Source organism: Mizuhopecten yessoensis, unplaced genomic scaffold (genome assembly GCF_002113885.1).
Source record: "Mizuhopecten yessoensis strain PY_sf001 unplaced genomic scaffold, ASM211388v2 scaffold11059, whole genome shotgun sequence".
NCBI lineage: Eukaryota > Metazoa > Mollusca > Bivalvia > Pectinida > Pectinidae > Mizuhopecten > Mizuhopecten yessoensis.
The window spans coordinates 1,565,955-1,584,133 of record NW_018408858.1 but is presented as its reverse complement, the minus strand read 5'-3'; the positions used below and the strand labels follow the sequence as shown (position 1 = coordinate 1,584,133).

Below are 18,179 nucleotides of genomic sequence, written 5' to 3'. Positions count from 1 at the left end.
AATCTTATCGTTTTTAATGGAGTGTGATATTTATAGATTATCCCACTGTATGTTCAGGGTTTGTCGTGAGAACAATTTTCTCATCGCTCGCACGTAGATAAAATCGAAAGGCCACCGCGAGCGATGAGAAAATTGTTCGAACGACAAACACTGAAAAAACTGTACGATAAACTATGTATCATCTATATACTACTACCTTATATATTTCTCCATTTGAAAAAACTCAACTAAAAACCATGTTTTCCAAATGACTTATAAGCTCAATGGTTAACGATCGCCTGTGACAAACATAAACAAATAGAAGGTTTGCGCGGAGGAATACAATGAACCTTAAAACTACGTTGAAACATAATTTATAAAAAAAATCCTCTTGTCATGGGCTTTTCCATATGCACATTTACAGCTGAAATGGTGTTGTTATTCTCCCAATATTTTCCCGTAACTCTGTATTGATATGGTTATGACGAACTTTTTTCCTACGCAGACGTTAGATTTTGAGAAAATACGTTCCCAAGTAATGGGGAATGGGGAAATCGGTTATCAAGTTCTTCTCAAGTTGTTCTCAAGTCGTTCTTAACATCTTAACTCATAGTGACAACCAATGGTTATGCATTTATCATGTTACCGGTATGTGGTATAAAGTAGTATATAGATGATAAAGGCTGATCTCGGTGATCGCGAAATTTCACAGATGAACAGGGTTTCCATAGTCTGTACTCCTGTATAACGGAATATAGTACGGGGACAATTCTTAGTAAAATTGTCGAATGGTTGCATTTTCTTATGTATTTTGTTTGTATGAAATAAAACGATGGTGATTTATAAAAAGGGATAACGAGGTATATGCTGAATATTAACCTCAATAACAAGTTCACTACAGTAATGACTAAACTAGTGGTCCACATTTTGGGTCATATTGACAATTACTTCAGGATTTCTTACATCTTAGAATATATAGAATACTTTACGTATATTAGTTCAATACCATTAATTTGTCAAGAGTGCTTGTTGCGTACGAATACTCATACATGTATGTATTGTAATAGTCTTCTGTGACAAATAACATATGTTTGAATGAATGAATAGTCCTCTTAGATATTCGTATTTTGAGTAAAAACATTAACCCTCACACACAACGAATGATATACACCATAGAGCGTCATCACACCAAGACAGACTCGGAAGGCGAGTCAATATGAAATGAACCAAACACCTAAGAGAAATAATAAGGAATCCCCATAAAAAATGAAAGAAACCAATTAATTTATCTCGTTAATAGGCATCCTCGATTTCCAGGGGTTACGCTCACGTTCGCTCTCTACACACCTGGAATATGTCATGGCAAAATTGAAGGCTCGATATGCGCCACCTTGTTGATGAGACAAGAAGACTAGTTCGATCCTTTGATGTACAACAAAAGAATCTCGCGGTCACATAACGGTAAAAATTGACAGGCTTTGAAGTCGGGCGTCTCTTCTTTTAATCTTCAATGGACGGGTATCAGCCTAGCGATTAGTCAGTTTTTGTAACTGAGACCAATCAAACAGATATCTTCAGGCCTTCAATTTTTCCATGACAAATTCCAGGGGTGTAGAGAGCGAAAGTAAGCGTAACCCCTGGATATCGAGGATAGTTAACAGGGTAAACTAGTATGATATAAAATATATAAGAGTATTAGACTTCATATTTCGCTTGAAAATATCAGGGAGGGAGGCATTCTTTTATTTTGATAAAACAAAAAGAAATATTTTTTGAAAAGGAAACAATATAGGGTTAGTTAGCCTTTGGCAAAAAGTCTTACAAAGAGCAAACATGATACTTGATTCAGTGACGGACTTGTGAACGTTTAAATTCCTGCCTAGGATTGTTGTACTATTTTCAATGATGGAATAGATAAAACTTTTTCAAAATATGTTACCTTAATAATTAGATATATAATTAGGAATAACTACATTTAATGACCTACAAACATCATTGGATGTAATAACACCATCCAATATTTGACATTGTATTGATGAAGTCGGATCATGTGCGTCGTGTGTGTCATTGACAGACCGTACTGTCCATTGCACATTAAGGTCAAAATGGCATATCACATATATCATAGCCCCTGAAGCTGCGTTGATCGTTCGAGCAAACATCTGCCTCTAATCCTGTTTCATTAGTATCAATATCAGCATGCATGTCAATGTATTCCCCGAAGCTATGTTTGGTGGTATTCGGTCACACATGCACGCCCGCCGTTGGCTGTATACAATAGACATATAAAGTGAAGTTGTCCGGCAATAACGCCACACATTCGATTCACAGGATTTAAGGTAATTGCAGAGTATCTTTAGTTCTGTATAAAATATTTGTTATATAGTATATTTCTATTTTACTTTCTGATAGTAATTTACCTAAATTTTATGTTAAACAATATCTTGTACATTACAACTTCGTCGTTTTTTTTATTTCAATCTGATTGACCAATATGATTTCTATCTGATCTGTGTCCGAAACAATGTTAATAACCTCATTTTTATTTTTGTGTTTTTGTTTGATAGTAACATGTTTTATAGTCATAACTTTGTATTTGGTATGTGCCCAATGACATAATATCATACGTCTATCATGTGTATATGTTTATTGCACTTAAATGCAAATTCATATTTTCATCGTTATTGCAGGTTTATAGCTGAAAGAATGATAATTATTTCACTTATAGGATTCAGGCTGATATATCTGCTATTATTATACATTTATGCATTATTGCTGAAGGTGCCTTGTTTTATGTTTAGGGCTACATGATGTTTTGACACTTCCCCACTAAGTGCATTTATATATATTGTTTCCTTCGCAGTTTAACATAATATATTAACATGCACATTTGCAAGTGTATACAATATAGGACCGTCAACTGTTATCATAATTAAAAACATTATAGTTACATTTATTGCCAAAACCTGAATGCTACATGCTACAATATTTTTCCTGAAAGATAGTTTATCCATCTTTTTCATAATTGGTCAAACAGGAATTATTATTTTTTAAATTAAAAAGTTATCCTTGTTAAAAATGAATTATTTACATGTTTAAGTAAGAAATTACGTCAGAACATTATAATGTCACTTCGAAATACTTGGAAATAACCATGTAATATTTTTGTCATCGTATTGTTTCACGTGTCAATACAAAATTACTGATTTTTGTTGTCACCAAACTTGATTTCTTGGGAATGGCCAAAACAATATTATTTACTAAATATAAAAAACAAATCTCGCTGTTTAATGTAAGTATTACTAAAATGAAACTTTTAAACACATATATTTGCTGTTTCAGAAACATACATACGAGAGATCCAGTGCTTATTATCAAACATGGCTTTGGATAATTATGCCCTTGTATACTTGATATTGGCTACAATCTGCATTCAACATACATTAGCATGTTCTTGTATGTGGGCCCCTAACTTCCCTGATCGCTACTGCAGTTCAGGATTCGGTAGGTACATTGGAAATAACCCTTTTATTTTATGAATATAGAACCAATGACCTTCCTTACAACGATAATACATTATAAGGTACACCAGTCCCTTTTTACTTAACGAATTTTAATTCAGATAAGTTAACCAATAAAAATTCAATGGTTATAAATAGGGATACAAAATTGACGTTTTCACATATAACGTATTAATATACTATCTTTTTGTTATTTTACCAATTTTTCCATTTCAGTTTTTCGTGGAAACGTACTAAGTGAAACAATCGATCAAAAGGGTAATTTTGGATTTGAAGATAAATACGTTTATACAGTGGAGGTCAATAAGGTGTATAAATCCACGGAGGTATGTATGGCATAATTGGATAAAAATCTCAGAGCTTTGATAAACAAATATCTTATTTTCATGTTAAAACAAGGTCATCTATATGTGTGATTCTATAAGGAATTAACAGCTGGAGTAATTTCCCCTGGACTCACCTCAGAATTAAAAAAAAACGCAATGGAAATTTTCCATATATATATTCCCCTTCTATGTTGATGGGAGTATATTCTACGATAGTTTACACATTAAAGCTAGAGCAGAGACATATTCGTTAATTTCATTTGTTTAAACCTTATATGTTCTAAAACGATTCCGAAAGCATGTATTTCCGTTAAAAATATCTGTTTGAAAAAGTCTCTTAAGTACGGCAATCAGCAAATTTATAGAAATGAAAAATCGTTACAAATATTGATATCGTGTTAAGATAATTTTAGAACAAGTCACAAAAGAATATATTCACGGTTATTTCATTTGATACTCTATCTTAATATATCATTTCCTCTATGGTAGCATTTCATTGATGAAATTAAAATGGAAATCCGTCAATATTACAAAGTAAGCTGTAATGGTACAACACTGCTTAAAAAACAGATTCAAACATTTATCATTTAAAATAACATCAGTTTGTTGAAAATCAAAATTAACTGAATCCTGATGTCTTCGAATAAGGAAAACCACAATAGTATTTAATAGATAAAAAAAGATAATCTGAGCAGAACATTTATTTTATATTGTCAGCTGGCAGAAGAAAAGGTGAGCGGCAATAATACAGTACAGCTTGAAACACCTAAATACGGCTCCCTGTGTGGAAAACCACTGATGCCTGACACTGAATACCTTATTTCAGGTAATTCTATCACTAGCATTTATTTGACATTGAACATTCCAATGTAAATATTATCAAAAAAAAATCAAACAAATGCAGTGAGTCCTGCCATATTTATTATTGGATATCTACACGGTACATAAAAATAAAGTTTTGTTTATTTGCTGTTTAGCAAGGTAGTCCAGTGGTAGGACGCCGGGCTCGTGACCGAAGGGTTGCGTGTTCGAGTCAAGGCACAGCATTGTGTTGTATCTTTAAGCAAGATGCTTTACTCCGCTTGTTCCAGTCTACTCAGCTGTAAATGAGTACGTGGTTGGACAGTGCTAGAATTGTAGAATGCCAGCCGTAGCGCCGAAATGGCAGCTCCGGCTGTATGCCCCCAGGGAGTTGAGAAAGGTTTTGGCTGGTTGCAAAGGCCCTATAACCACGGATAATAATTAGTGAACCGCTTTGAGACGACCTACGAACTAGGTTGTGATAAAGCGGTATATAAGAACCTCGAATTATAATTATTATTATAACAAATGTAGTGAACATTCTCATATTGACTCTTCATTGCTACAGTGACGAATTATATGTTACAACTGATCTGCATTTTACTGTTTTTATTACATTTCCAGTAAACCATACATGATAGCCAATGATTCCACTGCCATGAGTTTAATTGAATTTACATTAACCCCTATTTGATAGCCCGTAATGTCACTGCAATGATTATTATCAGTTATAATTATATTTTCAGTAACCACCTACATGATTTATCTGTGATTCCACCACTGTCATTGGTATAATTCTATATCCAGTAACTCTTTACGTGATAATCTTTGATTCCACTTCCATGATTATAACTATATTTCCAGTCACCCCTACATGATATACCATGATTCCATTCCCATTGTTATAATATTATTTCCAGTAACCCCCTATATGATAGCCCGCGAGTCCAAGGTTATGGGTATCAATATGTGTGCATGGATCGAGGAGTATCACCACGTCCCCCAAGCAGACAAACAAGCACTCGACGATGAAGTTGAATGTGGCTTTGACTGACAAAAGATACATATTAGTACGTACTTGATTCTCGTTGTGTTTTAGATATTTGTTTCATAATATTTCGTTTCAATGTTGTTTACAGATAGAATGAATGAAAGACTCACTTTGAGTGAACATATAACAGAACAAATTAATATGATCGAACAATATATAATTAATTAAGGGTTACTCGTGACGTCACAAAAAGTCAGTCATACATTCGACTTGTCGAAATCCTATGTGATGGTGTTATGATACTGCACACCAGCATAAACAGCTGATATTAAATACATGAGTATCCAGCGATATGTGTTTATTATAATGTTTATCTTGTGTTATTATCTTGCTATGGTAAAGTCTTGAATTACATGATAAAGGATTATCTTTTTTGGTTATCGATTGTAGCTTCCATCGCAAGCTTTGGAAAATATCAACAATAGTTAAGTAATGTTCTGACTACTATTACAATTAACAATGAGAACAATAAAATAATAAAATGTAAAGTTGTATTGTTTGGTTAACGATGTCTCCGTGTTTTCGTTACAGGTCTTTACCGTGGGCGAGGGAACGTCGTTATCATAGAATAATGCAGATTTATTGAGAAGTCTAAATTGCATACAATGAAGGCTAAGCTGTCGGTTCGTGCTACTGGCATGAACGGCTGGGAAAATACCGTCAATTCACATCAGTAGCTGATATAAAGTATCGTGCTTTTGAGTCGTTGTAAGAGAACAATAAGCGCTTTGGATCTGTCAAAGTAATTTCCAGTTTGTATTAAAATATTTTGATGAAAAGCACATGTATTCAATCTTATTTTATTTGACATGAGAAATTGTATGACATTTTAACAAAGCTGTCTTACAAAAGTAATTGATGGGTACTTGTTTATCAACAGCAAACGTACATACAAGCATTCTGTATGCAAGAATGATCTATACAGTATACCATTAATGAACCATTCAACTCATAAGGCTAATAAGGACTGACATTCATCAATTTTTATTACCCTGGTCACTCAAATGGAAAATATACGTCACAATCTGCATCTGAAGCTTCAAAAAACACGCTTCTGTCTCACAATCATTCCGAATACTAATGAATGATAGGGCACGGACCTGCCTCGTTTGCATTGGATTAAGAAACTTCACAGGAACCCTTATAAACAACGTTTTATCGCTGGGTCTGCTAGTTGCTCAACGAAGAGAGGCAAGTGGCGATATAAAAATAACATTGCAAACTTTATTGGAACATGTTTTATGAAAAGTACAACAAAGGGCGAAATGAAATATACTAAGTTAGAAACTGTGAGAATGATTGATTTCCTGATTGACAATAACATTTTTAGGTTTTCAAGAAGACTATAGGCATTACTGAGCAGATAAACTATATCCCTTCTCCGGCCGACTTTTTATCATATGCGGCTAGATCAGGAAGCGCTTACCAGGACTGGTAAATTAAAAACAACGTTGCCAGGTCCTTCAGTTTCAGATAAAGATATATCGACGATCCGGTCTTTATATAATTATAAACTTTATTGACAACATCGATCGTATGTATCCTCTTTAAATCTAAGACATCACAGACTCTTTCACTTCAGCCGCTTCTCCCGATCTTTACTTAGAACATGACCATCAGAGACGGCTTACTATATTATACTATATTTTCGAATTTCTGATAGTGACAGTAACAACAACAGTGAACATAATATTTTGGAAAAGTTTTACGGTCGCCATCATGATCCGAGCCCGTATTCATAAACCATACTCATGCTCAAAGTCATATTCTATGCTCATGTCACATTCCTTGTTCCAGTGATAAATAAAAGTCAAATTCACATTTTGTCAGTGATTTTTAAGATTTTGAAGAGACGTAAAGCAAACTATGTTTAACAATGATTACACTTGACCTTCTGACCGTGTGACATGATAAATGCGAGTCAAAAGAAATTTGATTTGAGGACAGAAACCATGCTTGATCACAAAAAAGGTTTCATGAATACGGGTCCAGATGGGGAACGATGTTGTTTTTTTTTTTATCTCGTGCTCATTAGTGAGCTTGTGGTTTTGTTGTCACTACTCCGGTCCTATCCAAAAAGAGTGTGACATTCCTTGGATTTGAAGACGCTTACCCTTCCGGAACATCTATTCACATAATTGTTCTCATGCTCAAAATCAGATTCTGTGCTCAGGTCCAATTTCTTCTTATGTTGATTAATTAATTAAAAGATAAAAAAAATTGTCAGTAGTTTCGAAAAAGTTTGGAAATTAAGGAGGAAATAATAACTACCATTTAAGGACTTTTGTTTAATAGGCCTGGGGACATATCTCATTGCCTTCCCAACGCTCAACACTAAGGCCAAAAGTGAGGTACTGCCAGGCAAGGCAATAGTGATTTACAGAAAAGTTAGGTTGAGCACAGAATGCATGCATGAGCGTAAAAAAAAAAATGTTCTGGTCTTTTCTTCCTGGTACTTTTTTCAAAGTTCTGCATATAAATCTCTCCTTCGTTCATATTTTTCCTATTTTTTTCTGATTTCGAAATACGGGTTTGTTGACACTTTGGTATTCTCTTGTTGTTTTTATGAAGCCAATATTGGTATTTCTATGTAGCTAGTATTTGTCTATTTATGGGGTCAGTATTGGTCTTATGGGTCCCATATACAGCTGTTGTAAGTCTCTTTTCGCCGTCATGCAAAATAATACTGTCATAGTTTTGTTGCATATACATGCGTATCAGTATCTCATCCAGATAAAAAGATCCGTGTATCACTTCACGCCAAACCTTAGATAATTCCACTGTAGCTGTTCCTACTTGTGGTCACGGGCTCTTAACTTTGTTTTCTGCATAACGTTATCACCACTCAGTGCATCACCGCTGACCAAGTATCTCAGTTGATTACAGTGAAAGTATAACGATCAGAAGTTTTGGTTCGAATCCTGGTCTGGCGCCCTTGCATTTTCTCACTCAGAACACTGTTGCAGATATATATATATATTTATTTTCATTTCTTCTTTATTATTTCATTCAAGAAACGCAAGGCACAGTTTTCGTTTCAGAAATGATTTACATATCTATAGTCATCAGGCAAAAAACTGTGATTCACAAATTAGTTTTTTTTCTCTCTGAATATTGAGTTGTCGTTGGAATCTAAATTACACAATCGCATTATACCATGACTTTTATAAGAAGCAATTTATAAAACTATTTTCACATCAAAATATCTTAAAAGTTATTAGCTTTCGATCTAAACCAAACAAAAAAATATATAAGTCAATATGCAGAAGGAATCTTTGCTAAATAAATTTTCATGGAGACATCATAAGCAGGGGTCAGATGAAAGCAAATATTTTCTTCTTTATTCCTGTTACACTGTAAAAACAACAGAATAAACTATATTATTAAGATTGATAGAGAAATATTTTTAGATGATGTAATATCGTATGTCTCAATATTAACATTCATTAAAATAGGTAAATTTTCTAGTTCTCTAATGTCAGACTGTTCAAAATCGTTGAATTTATAACATGCCTTGAGTTAACTATCAGAAAAAAAGGAATAATTAAACAAACAAATATTTAATTATTGCGTTGTATTACTTACGGCTACACCCGTATCCCCCAGAGATACCGTCGACCTGTTGAGGTGTCAGAGTTTCATAGAACTGAACCAGTTCACACCCGGTCACCTGGTACTTCTCACGGTCAGATGGATATATGAATCCTACAATCATCAAATGTGTTTTATTCTCAATCATTTTGATCTTCATACGGGAATATGCGGTATATGTAGCTGACAATATTTTAATTTTTACCGAACTCGAGGCTTACGTCAAAACTTTCTCTTTTATGACAATTTAAGTTAATGAGCGGATGCAGAATTCCTTGATGAAAGACTGTTTAAAGGTGTTCATAATGTTTGAACCACGTATGAGAGTGATTAAAAAATTAAATGTTTCCATCTCTTATTAAGAAAATAATTAATTAGGCTAATAATAATGCACTTTAGTTTTCTTGTTTATAAAACCTATTTAATAACGCAATAATTCTTTTTAATTGGCTTTTAATTAAAACAATAAAGTATGTTCAAATTACTACACATATCAAAATTATTTGACACCCCTTCTCAGTGCTCCAAAGAATGAATCAAGCATGCATTTTTCCAGCAATAGGGTTTCTGGGATTTGGACCCTAAGGTTCTGCTCAATGTATAAATTATATTTGCCAACAATGACAATTGACGAAAGCTCAAATATTTGCCACTTGAAATATTTGTTATAAGGAATATCAGAAGAATGAATACAATTTATGTCTATAACTAAATAAACTTCAGACAGTTTACTAACAAAAGTTGACAAGCAAACGTGCAAGCATGTAATTATATCAAAACGAAAGCTCAATTTGAACATTGTCACCATTTCACCAAATAACCATATTGTTCTTGGTGAAATCTTTGGAAGATAGTACCCTATTATTCTTTTTTTACTCCGAAAATTAATTTGATTAATAACAAAGGAGGGTAGTTCTAAGTGGAATTGTCTAGACTGGCTTTTTTCTCACATGTCACAATTAGTTTGATATATTTTGAAGATACTTTGAAATAAAGACCATTTAATTTTAACGGTGAAAACATTTTTTTAAAAATATGAATATTATGATATGAACAAAAACAATAATGACATTTTTTCAATGGTTACATAAATTTATATAGACAAAAGGAGTCTTTTTTCCTATTTTATGAAGTTTTGAAATTTTACTTCACTCAAGCATTCTGATTTGATAAACTCATTTTCATAAGCAATATTTAATCATGGGTTAAGGGTCCTTCTTGCGTAAAATAGCTTCATGAAAACGTGGGGAAAATAGGTTTAACGTAAATTTAATGCTCACATCAGAGCAAACAGACTATTGGGTTCGTTAGAGCGATGCAATTTAGTTTCCAAATTCGGTATTATGGAAGACCTAGAGCCTAGTATAAGAACGACGTACCATACTTTGCTTGATCATCATTTTAAAACCATAAATGGTTGATATTAATTGCAAGCGTCATACAAAGCTGAACAATCGTATTTGTTAGATGTTGTTGCCACTTGACAGCCTTTGGCTAATATAAAGTGACAGCTTGACATCCCATTTCACATCTATACTTACCTGACATACTATTAAAAATGTGGGGAAGTCACGTTATTTCAAAGTACATTCCTGTATTGTAGTCAGATGGAAAGCGCGCCTCGTGTGTGTTAAATCGGATTATCGCCAGTATTCCGATTCTATACGCGACTTAATATACGGAAAATAGCCAACACTAATAAAACTTATGTTCCTTGAAAATATTATTTCTGATTGCAGTTGGTTACGGTCATCTAGATTGCAAACTACTAGTGCGAAACAGAACTATAGGGACATAATATTAATTACGTTTGGCGTACTATTCAAGTACATTATAACCTATTGGGTTAGAATGTTGGAAAAACTAAGAATTTACATACAAGACGCGTACTGGCCATTCATTTAGGAAATTTTGAATCACCTGATTTCCCCAATTTCAGGCGGTTTAATTATACTCTCACTATTGCATATTGTTATAACATATATAATCATAATTCAGAACGAAGAAATTCAATAAGTTATGAATTCGCCTACATTTTCTAATTCTAAATCGGTCGTTTGATTTGTAAATTTTTCCTGATTGTGGTTACAAAGCAAATATAATCAACTATAATAATAGTTCCTGATAATATATCCTGAGCTGTTAAAGATATCAAATAATCTGACATTTATCCAATGATATTGATATCATAAATACCTTTTACGCATAGCTTTTATTAAATATATTGTATATTTGATATTTGATATTATCCTTTAAACCTCGTATAGATGTTGTTAATTATTAATTTACAATATAACGTATTACAGTTCATTTACAGAATATTGTGTAAGGAACAACACGCAAGATTTGATTAGGTATGTTTTAAATATGAAATTATATTTATATTCTTTTTTTTCTGAGATAGTTGCCACGAATTTCATAATAAGAAATAATAAATTTCAATATCTATATACAATTTATGATAGTGCATTATTTAACGATTTTTATATAACGGTATGCTGTCAATACAAGCATAGAGCTGACGAGAATCACAAAACACAAGCTAGCTTTAGATTCGAAATTATATTTCGTATTGAATTATAAATCGTTTGAATAAACGGATGAGTATGTATTGCGCTAAAATGCGTACCTATTGTAGTTCTTATTTTTCAGTTATATGCAGGTTAGATAATTTATCGATGAAGATTGTTCGACATCCATCATCTATCATGCTGTTAATACAAGCATAGAGCTGACGAGTATCACAAAACACAAGCTAGCTTTAGATTTACTTTAGAGTACGGTACTTTAGAGTTTAATCTATATAGCCTAAGTAGCAAACAATGAAATTTTCAAAAACATAGACAATTTAAAACAAATGAAACAATAACAACAAAATAAATAGAAAGCATATCGATAAAATTAATAAATACAATTAAAAAATCTATCTAGTACATGTACAACTAGCAGACTCGACTAGATAATAGCTATTGTTTTGTGATATAAGAACTCTTGCATTTAAACTTCCCCACCGGCATATTGTTTACAATACCGTTACACAATTTGTATTTGAACTTTAACTGATACTAATTTTGCGCCGTGTAAACTTATGTTTAACAAATATAGAATATAAAACAACGCCAAACGTTTGAATGACCTAACTTTTGTACAAATTGTGCGAATTGAAGTACTACCAGTCCAGAATGAGCTTATTTGAGAATCACCTGTGAGGAAGTAATGGCGACCTTCCGTCAGAGTCATCCCACACATAGAGGATTCATACGGCACTGAAATGATCATCTCGTTTCCTGTTCTTTTAGTTTCATCCTCTGGCTTCTACAAGGTCAATTATTGGACAAGGAAATATATATTTCTATACGAAACATCATGTGATTGAATTTTATAAAGATGAACATTTATTTTAGATAACATCACGTGCATGATTGATTTTACTCTAAAGTTTGAGTCAAAACTAAATTGGAATACTTTTAAAAATCGATTAAATATGTTAATATATAACTGTTATAACAGTTTACTTTTTACATTTTTTTAAACCATACTTACCCTAAACACTTGTTCAATTTGAACTGTGTAACGGGTATACATTCGTGTGCCAAAACTACTCCACACCTCTTCGCCATTTTCCACGAAGCCTTTTATTGCTAAAATACACAATTAATTCGATCTTTATTAAAATTAAACAGGTACAAAATCATAAGCATTATTTTTCAAAAAGATGGAAATATTTCATTCGTGTAGGATTTTCCATTAATTTATCATTCATATCAAGCAATTATGAGTTGTTTTACTTCTTCTTTCAACTTTGGTAATTATCAGTCTTCTTCAAGTTACACACCTAAGTAGACGGCGAGGATGTTTACAGCTAACTTAACGAATTAATGGTGCTTTCGACTGTATCTGGTCACACAATACAACTTCAATCGAAAAAGAATCAAAACAGACACGTCGTAGTGAGTATATATTTCTTTTTACCAAATATCAATATAAATCAATAACATATTGTATAAGGGTGTCATATGTTTAAATATACATAAATATAGATACATTTCACAAATTTAGGTAAACCCGTATTAACAGCCGGCCATTTCTGACTTACGAGACACTTAGAAACAATTTAACTTTAGTTATGAAAAGCCATGAAGCCTAACAAGACGCTTCGCAATATCCTAGTACACACGAAGGATAAAACGCCTAAAGAAAACGTCGCAGAATGCGTATACAAAATAAGATGCAAAAACTGCGACAAGAATGCGATTTGAGTTCCGCCTTTGTGAACACCGGAAAGATACGGAAACCCAAGAGGGAAAGAAATTCACCAGATCAGAAAGGAAGCAGTCGGAGTCCCAGATAAATAGATCGGCAATCACAGACCATGCCACACAGAAATAGCATGTCATTGACTGGGATAGCTCCAAAGTTGTGGACAGAGAGAGCAATCTGTTCAAGCGGCAGATAAAGGAAGCCATCTGGATACGCCGCAGTGGGTCAGTTCTAAACCGAGATGAGGAGGCTCAAAGACTCTTGCACATCTATGACCAAGTATTAAACGAAGCATAGCTGAATAAAGTATTTTCGGTACATATATAACAACTAATGTACATACACTTACAGCGTAGCCGAATCGACCTCGATTTGTGGACACCTCGTACACCTTTTACACCTTTGTGTGCATACGCTTCACTAGTCATTTGTCTGATGAAGGTGACGGTGTACATATTGTACTAGTCATCGAAACGTCACATAGAAAATTGAATTAGGTGTGTAAAAGAACTTTTCATAATCCATATTACCTACCCCAAGAAAATGTTAGTCATAAATACTTGTCGCAAAAAAAATCACACTCAGTTTACAATAAAATGCAGTATTATTATACAAGTAAAAAACATGCATCAAATAAAAATTACACAATTATTTGAACTAAAATGGCTGCAAAAGTGGAAACCGTTTCGTTGTTGAACGATTAGTTTTAAAAGTAAAGAGGTGCTGCATGGACATATTGACATATTATTATAACAATCGTGGTTCTGGGTTTAGTGTGAACAATACCAATCAATGGACATTCATATTCGTTATAAGATGAGAGGACTTACCAAAAGGAGAGTCACAAAAACTGTCCTGAAAAGAGATTGGTGGGCAGTGACAGCTCTGGATATCCTCTACGAGTAATAGAAACACCGCCAGCGTGACAAAGAATGCTATCTTCGTCGATCCCATTGTATCTACAAAGTATATACAGGCATTCGTGGGAATGTTCGATTCAATTTTATGTCAATACAACAAACCAGCGAATACTAAACGACGGTAAACTATTTTTCAATCATAAGCAACAGACATAAGCAGTGTAAGGCGAAAATTAATCTTCACGAATTTGTTCCAGGCAATGGCGCAAATGTTTAAAAGAGCGCTATACAGTTATCGAGCAGGAATGTTTATGAAAAGAATTATCTTATCATGCAGGTTTTGTTTTTCTTCAGCCGAGTGACCAGTAAAAAAGATTATTGAGTCATGTGTTAACGCAAATTAGCTTACACATAACAAATCGATTTGTTAAAGAAAAATATAAATGTAATCCATATCTTCAAAATAAATTTAACATCTAGACCAATTTGTTTTTTATTGTTGCATTGTTTCTGTTCACATTCAACAAACATGTTGTCGTCATGAATCTGAACTTTGTTAGCATGTCTATGCATTCATTATTAACTTCTAAACCCGCTTAAAATATAATACTTAAAATAAATCGTTCATTGTTAAAGTTTTGAGGCTATATTTATACCATACCTTTTTTTATATCTGTTCTCGACTTTATAACTGTCTGCCGCGCGATTTTTGCCGGAACAATTTACGTGCAATTCAATGAATCGCTCTATCTCTCGAGGTTTTATCTACAGTGAAAAAACCCGAAAATAAATCATTGTTGATCAGTGATTATTAATCAAACATATGCACCATCACTGGTTTGTAACATGTGTTTGTAAATATCTCATTACTTTTTCTATGTGTGCTGGTGTTGCTTGAATTATAACAAATGTTCGTATTCAAATTCTGACGTAGATCCCTGCTGTCTGTCAGTATGTTAAATACAGCTATCTATAATGTGTCAAAAACATATAAACTACTCTTTGTTATTTTACCTCATAACTTTTGAATTTGCTTAGGTATTTTAAAACTTAGCATAACTCTTCATGTACTTTAGATAGTACAAAATATTTCCAAAATATAAATAATAGTGAGACCTCATCTAAGATATTAAGTATTTTTCAAATATGGTGTTGATATCGAAGCCAACTTGATCTTGACATTTAATGCCATAGGAGTCACAAAAGTATGTAATAAAGATATCTCAAAACGTTTTAGAGATGTCTCTCACATAAATAGAGTTGTTTTTTAAGGTATCTTTAAATCATTTAGAGCTATTTTTATATACCAAGGTATCTTGAATTCACTTAGAGATACTTTTGGTATATTAATGTATCTTTAATTTAATTAGAGATATATGTATTATCTTATGAAAGATCTCCTAAATATACCTTTTAGGCTGCCATACATTATTTATGGTTGACCATATAAGCACAAAAGCGATTCACAACAGATGTTACTAATAGACACCTATTTATTAAAACAGACGTGGCATGTTGGAGTACAGTGTGTGATGTCAACACGCTCGACATTTACATATTCAACCAATATGTCAGGGTCATTGCTTTATTTACTATATTTCATCAATCAGACAGCCTTATGCATAGTGGGAATCAGTGTGAGAAGGTCAAACCAATTCGTATTGTACCAAAGAAAAGCCCGATTTGGTGTTTGAAAGTTTGTCACTCGTCACATCTCGGCGGATTCCGTACCTATATCAAATTGAAGGATACCAGAATCAGCCGAGGTTAGCCGATTGGCTAGTTTATGTGCCAACACATTTCCCGTTCGATTTCCTTTCTCATGAATGTTTTCATCATGTCTGTTAATTTCAAAACATTTTTTAAAATATAAAAAATGGAATATTTTATACATTTTCTGGAAAGCCGTTTTCAGGCTTCGGCATCACTGACGTACTTAAAGCCGTCTAAAGCTAAGATTTGGGTCCGAACTCAAGAACTCAAGCTCAGCGTCCGTAATTCGTTATCACAAACTAAAAACTCAACTCAACGCCTCAAGCTGATGCCAAAAAGCTGAGAATGTCCAAGAGCAGACTTAATTTGGAACTCAAACTCAGGAACGAAGCTGTTTGTTGCAATAAAACGGCAGGCTTACTGTTTAAACAAAACAAGATATAGTGGTTTACAACATGTAAAACAAAACGAAAATTCATTCAAAAAGATCAAATGCTCAGTTTTGTATTGATAGTCATTTGGTTGGAAATTATAACGCTTAATTATTTATATTTCAAATCACACTCGGGCCAAGGCTAACGTCAGTGAAGGCAAACTCGTCACATTAGTAAGGTTTCAGTCAATAATTCGACACAATAACCATGTATCAAAATGCCGACGTGCACCAGTACAGAAGAAGAGTTAACTCAAATGCCTATAAATATGAACATAGTTGTTTTAATACGCCTGATTGACGTCATGCAGATACATTTGTGGCGTCATCAGACTTTTCGTGGTTTTGCTCAAATGTGCAGGCAGTTTCGCCACCTTTAAACATTTCACAATTTTGTACTCAATGTAAGCGTTTGAATGTAGATTTGTGTATGTTGATGTTATACAAGTCGTACGGATGCGAACAGTTCCAAATGTGTGTGTGTAAGCAGGATTAACATTGAATGATTGATCAGCTTTTCTTATTTGTGTTAGTCCACTTTCGGTAAGTAATTGCTATTTTGTAAAACGATTTTGTTTCTAAAAACACAACCAAGCGACAAGTTATTACAATTTTAATCTTTTAATTACGTTTTTATTATGATTATTTGTTTACAGTCAAATGTACATGTATAATAAATTAGTCTTCATTGCAAATCGGGCATATCCTGCGCCCATTCATGTCGTAATCCCATAACATACAGGAGGGTACGCACTCCCGGTGGTACTTCCGATTGCAATCTACAAACTTGAGGGTAGCATCCTCCTCTTCCTCTTGTTTAAAACATAGTGATAGAGAAAAACACTTAAATTCCAACAAGTGATATTACTATTAAACATTTAATGGACATACGATATTTTACGACGATAGAAGAGCAGGTAGTTAACAGTTAATTGGCCTTTATATTCTTTACATACCCAATAATCAGTTGAACCTTCCGAGCAGCATTGCCATGATTCTCCCGTGAGGAAAGACAGATCAGCGTCCGTCTGGTACGCGTGGTGACGACAGTCGTAAAGAAACCACCTTCCACACGGTTCTGCGTCGCACCCGACCCATTTGATACCATGGTCTTCATCTAATATCACCCCTCTCATCCTACATTTAATTTGTCGTACGTCAACATGACTTCATCTAGATCATCCTGAAACTGACGATAGGAAAAAAGAAAATATATAATTTGATTCATTATCAAAAAACGTACAAATCGAGCAAATGGTTAGTATTAGTGTCCATTACTATAGAATAAAAATTATGTTTGTACTTTAGAGTAATCAAGGTAATTATATACTGTATACATCGTGTACCTGCTGTTTATTCGTGTCAGAGGAGCATTGCGCGTGATTGTTGTTCTCCCTATCTTGGGCTGGTTGCCTCGCGTGATTCTAATAAAGAAAATGCTACATATTTTAAACATAAATCTTATTCTTGTTTTCAGAGTGCAAGACAATACAGTTCGAGTAAAACTTTCAACATTTTAACTGATTCGTTTTCTTACAATAGTTGCAGATGCATAGAAATAATAAAATCTACTTTCTTTATCCTTCATTTTGGTCGAACCAGTTTCGGCAAGTCGTCGTTGTTTTTTGCAAGTGTTTTGATTGT

At 33.5% G+C, this 18,179-nt stretch overlaps 2 protein-coding genes across 2 annotated transcripts; one reads left to right on the top strand and one right to left on the bottom strand.

Moving 5' to 3' along the window:
* Window positions 1-2,269: 2,269 nt before the first annotated feature.
* Window positions 2,270-6,459, top strand: LOC110465192. The gene is made up of 6 exons (XM_021520854.1): window positions 2,270-2,318; window positions 3,322-3,483; window positions 3,717-3,826; window positions 4,544-4,652; window positions 5,548-5,697; window positions 6,210-6,459. The coding sequence occupies exons 2-5, from the start codon at window positions 3,360-3,362 to the stop codon at window positions 5,679-5,681; spliced, it is 477 nt and encodes a 158-aa protein (XP_021376529.1). The 5' UTR covers window positions 2,270-2,318; window positions 3,322-3,359; the 3' UTR covers window positions 5,682-5,697; window positions 6,210-6,459.
* Window positions 6,460-8,942: 2,483 nt separating this feature from the next.
* LOC110465153 (metalloproteinase inhibitor 3-like) lies at window positions 8,943-15,109 on the bottom strand. Its single transcript, XM_021520773.1, has 6 exons — window positions 15,051-15,109; window positions 14,360-14,488; window positions 12,813-12,910; window positions 12,473-12,584; window positions 9,264-9,383; window positions 8,943-9,032 (listed from the first exon to the last, which is right to left on the bottom strand). Exons 2-6 carry the CDS (start codon window positions 14,481-14,483, stop codon window positions 9,028-9,030), a joined length of 459 nt encoding a protein of 152 aa, XP_021376448.1. The 5' UTR covers window positions 14,484-14,488; window positions 15,051-15,109; the 3' UTR covers window positions 8,943-9,027.
* Window positions 15,110-18,179: the final 3,070 nt, after the last annotated feature.

Coding starts and splice junctions, on each gene's coding strand:
- LOC110465153 (XM_021520773.1), bottom strand. CDS start 14,483: ATGGGATCGACGAAGATAGCATTCTTTGTCACGCTGGCGGTGTTTCTA. Junction 12,911..14,359: donor TTTTTGTGACTCTCCTTTTG/GTAAGTCCTCTC, acceptor TGTGTATTTTAG/CAATAAAAGGCTTCGTGGAA. Junction 9,384..12,472: donor TCGCCATTACTTCCTCACAG/GTGATTCTCAAA, acceptor TGATGATTGTAG/GATTCATATATCCATCTGAC.
- LOC110465192 (XM_021520854.1), top strand. CDS start 3,360: ATGGCTTTGGATAATTATGCCCTTGTATACTTGATATTGGCTACAATC. Junction 3,484..3,716: donor CTACTGCAGTTCAGGATTCG/GTAGGTACATTG, acceptor TTTCCATTTCAG/TTTTTCGTGGAAACGTACTA. Junction 3,827..4,543: donor AGGTGTATAAATCCACGGAG/GTATGTATGGCA, acceptor TTATATTGTCAG/CTGGCAGAAGAAAAGGTGAG.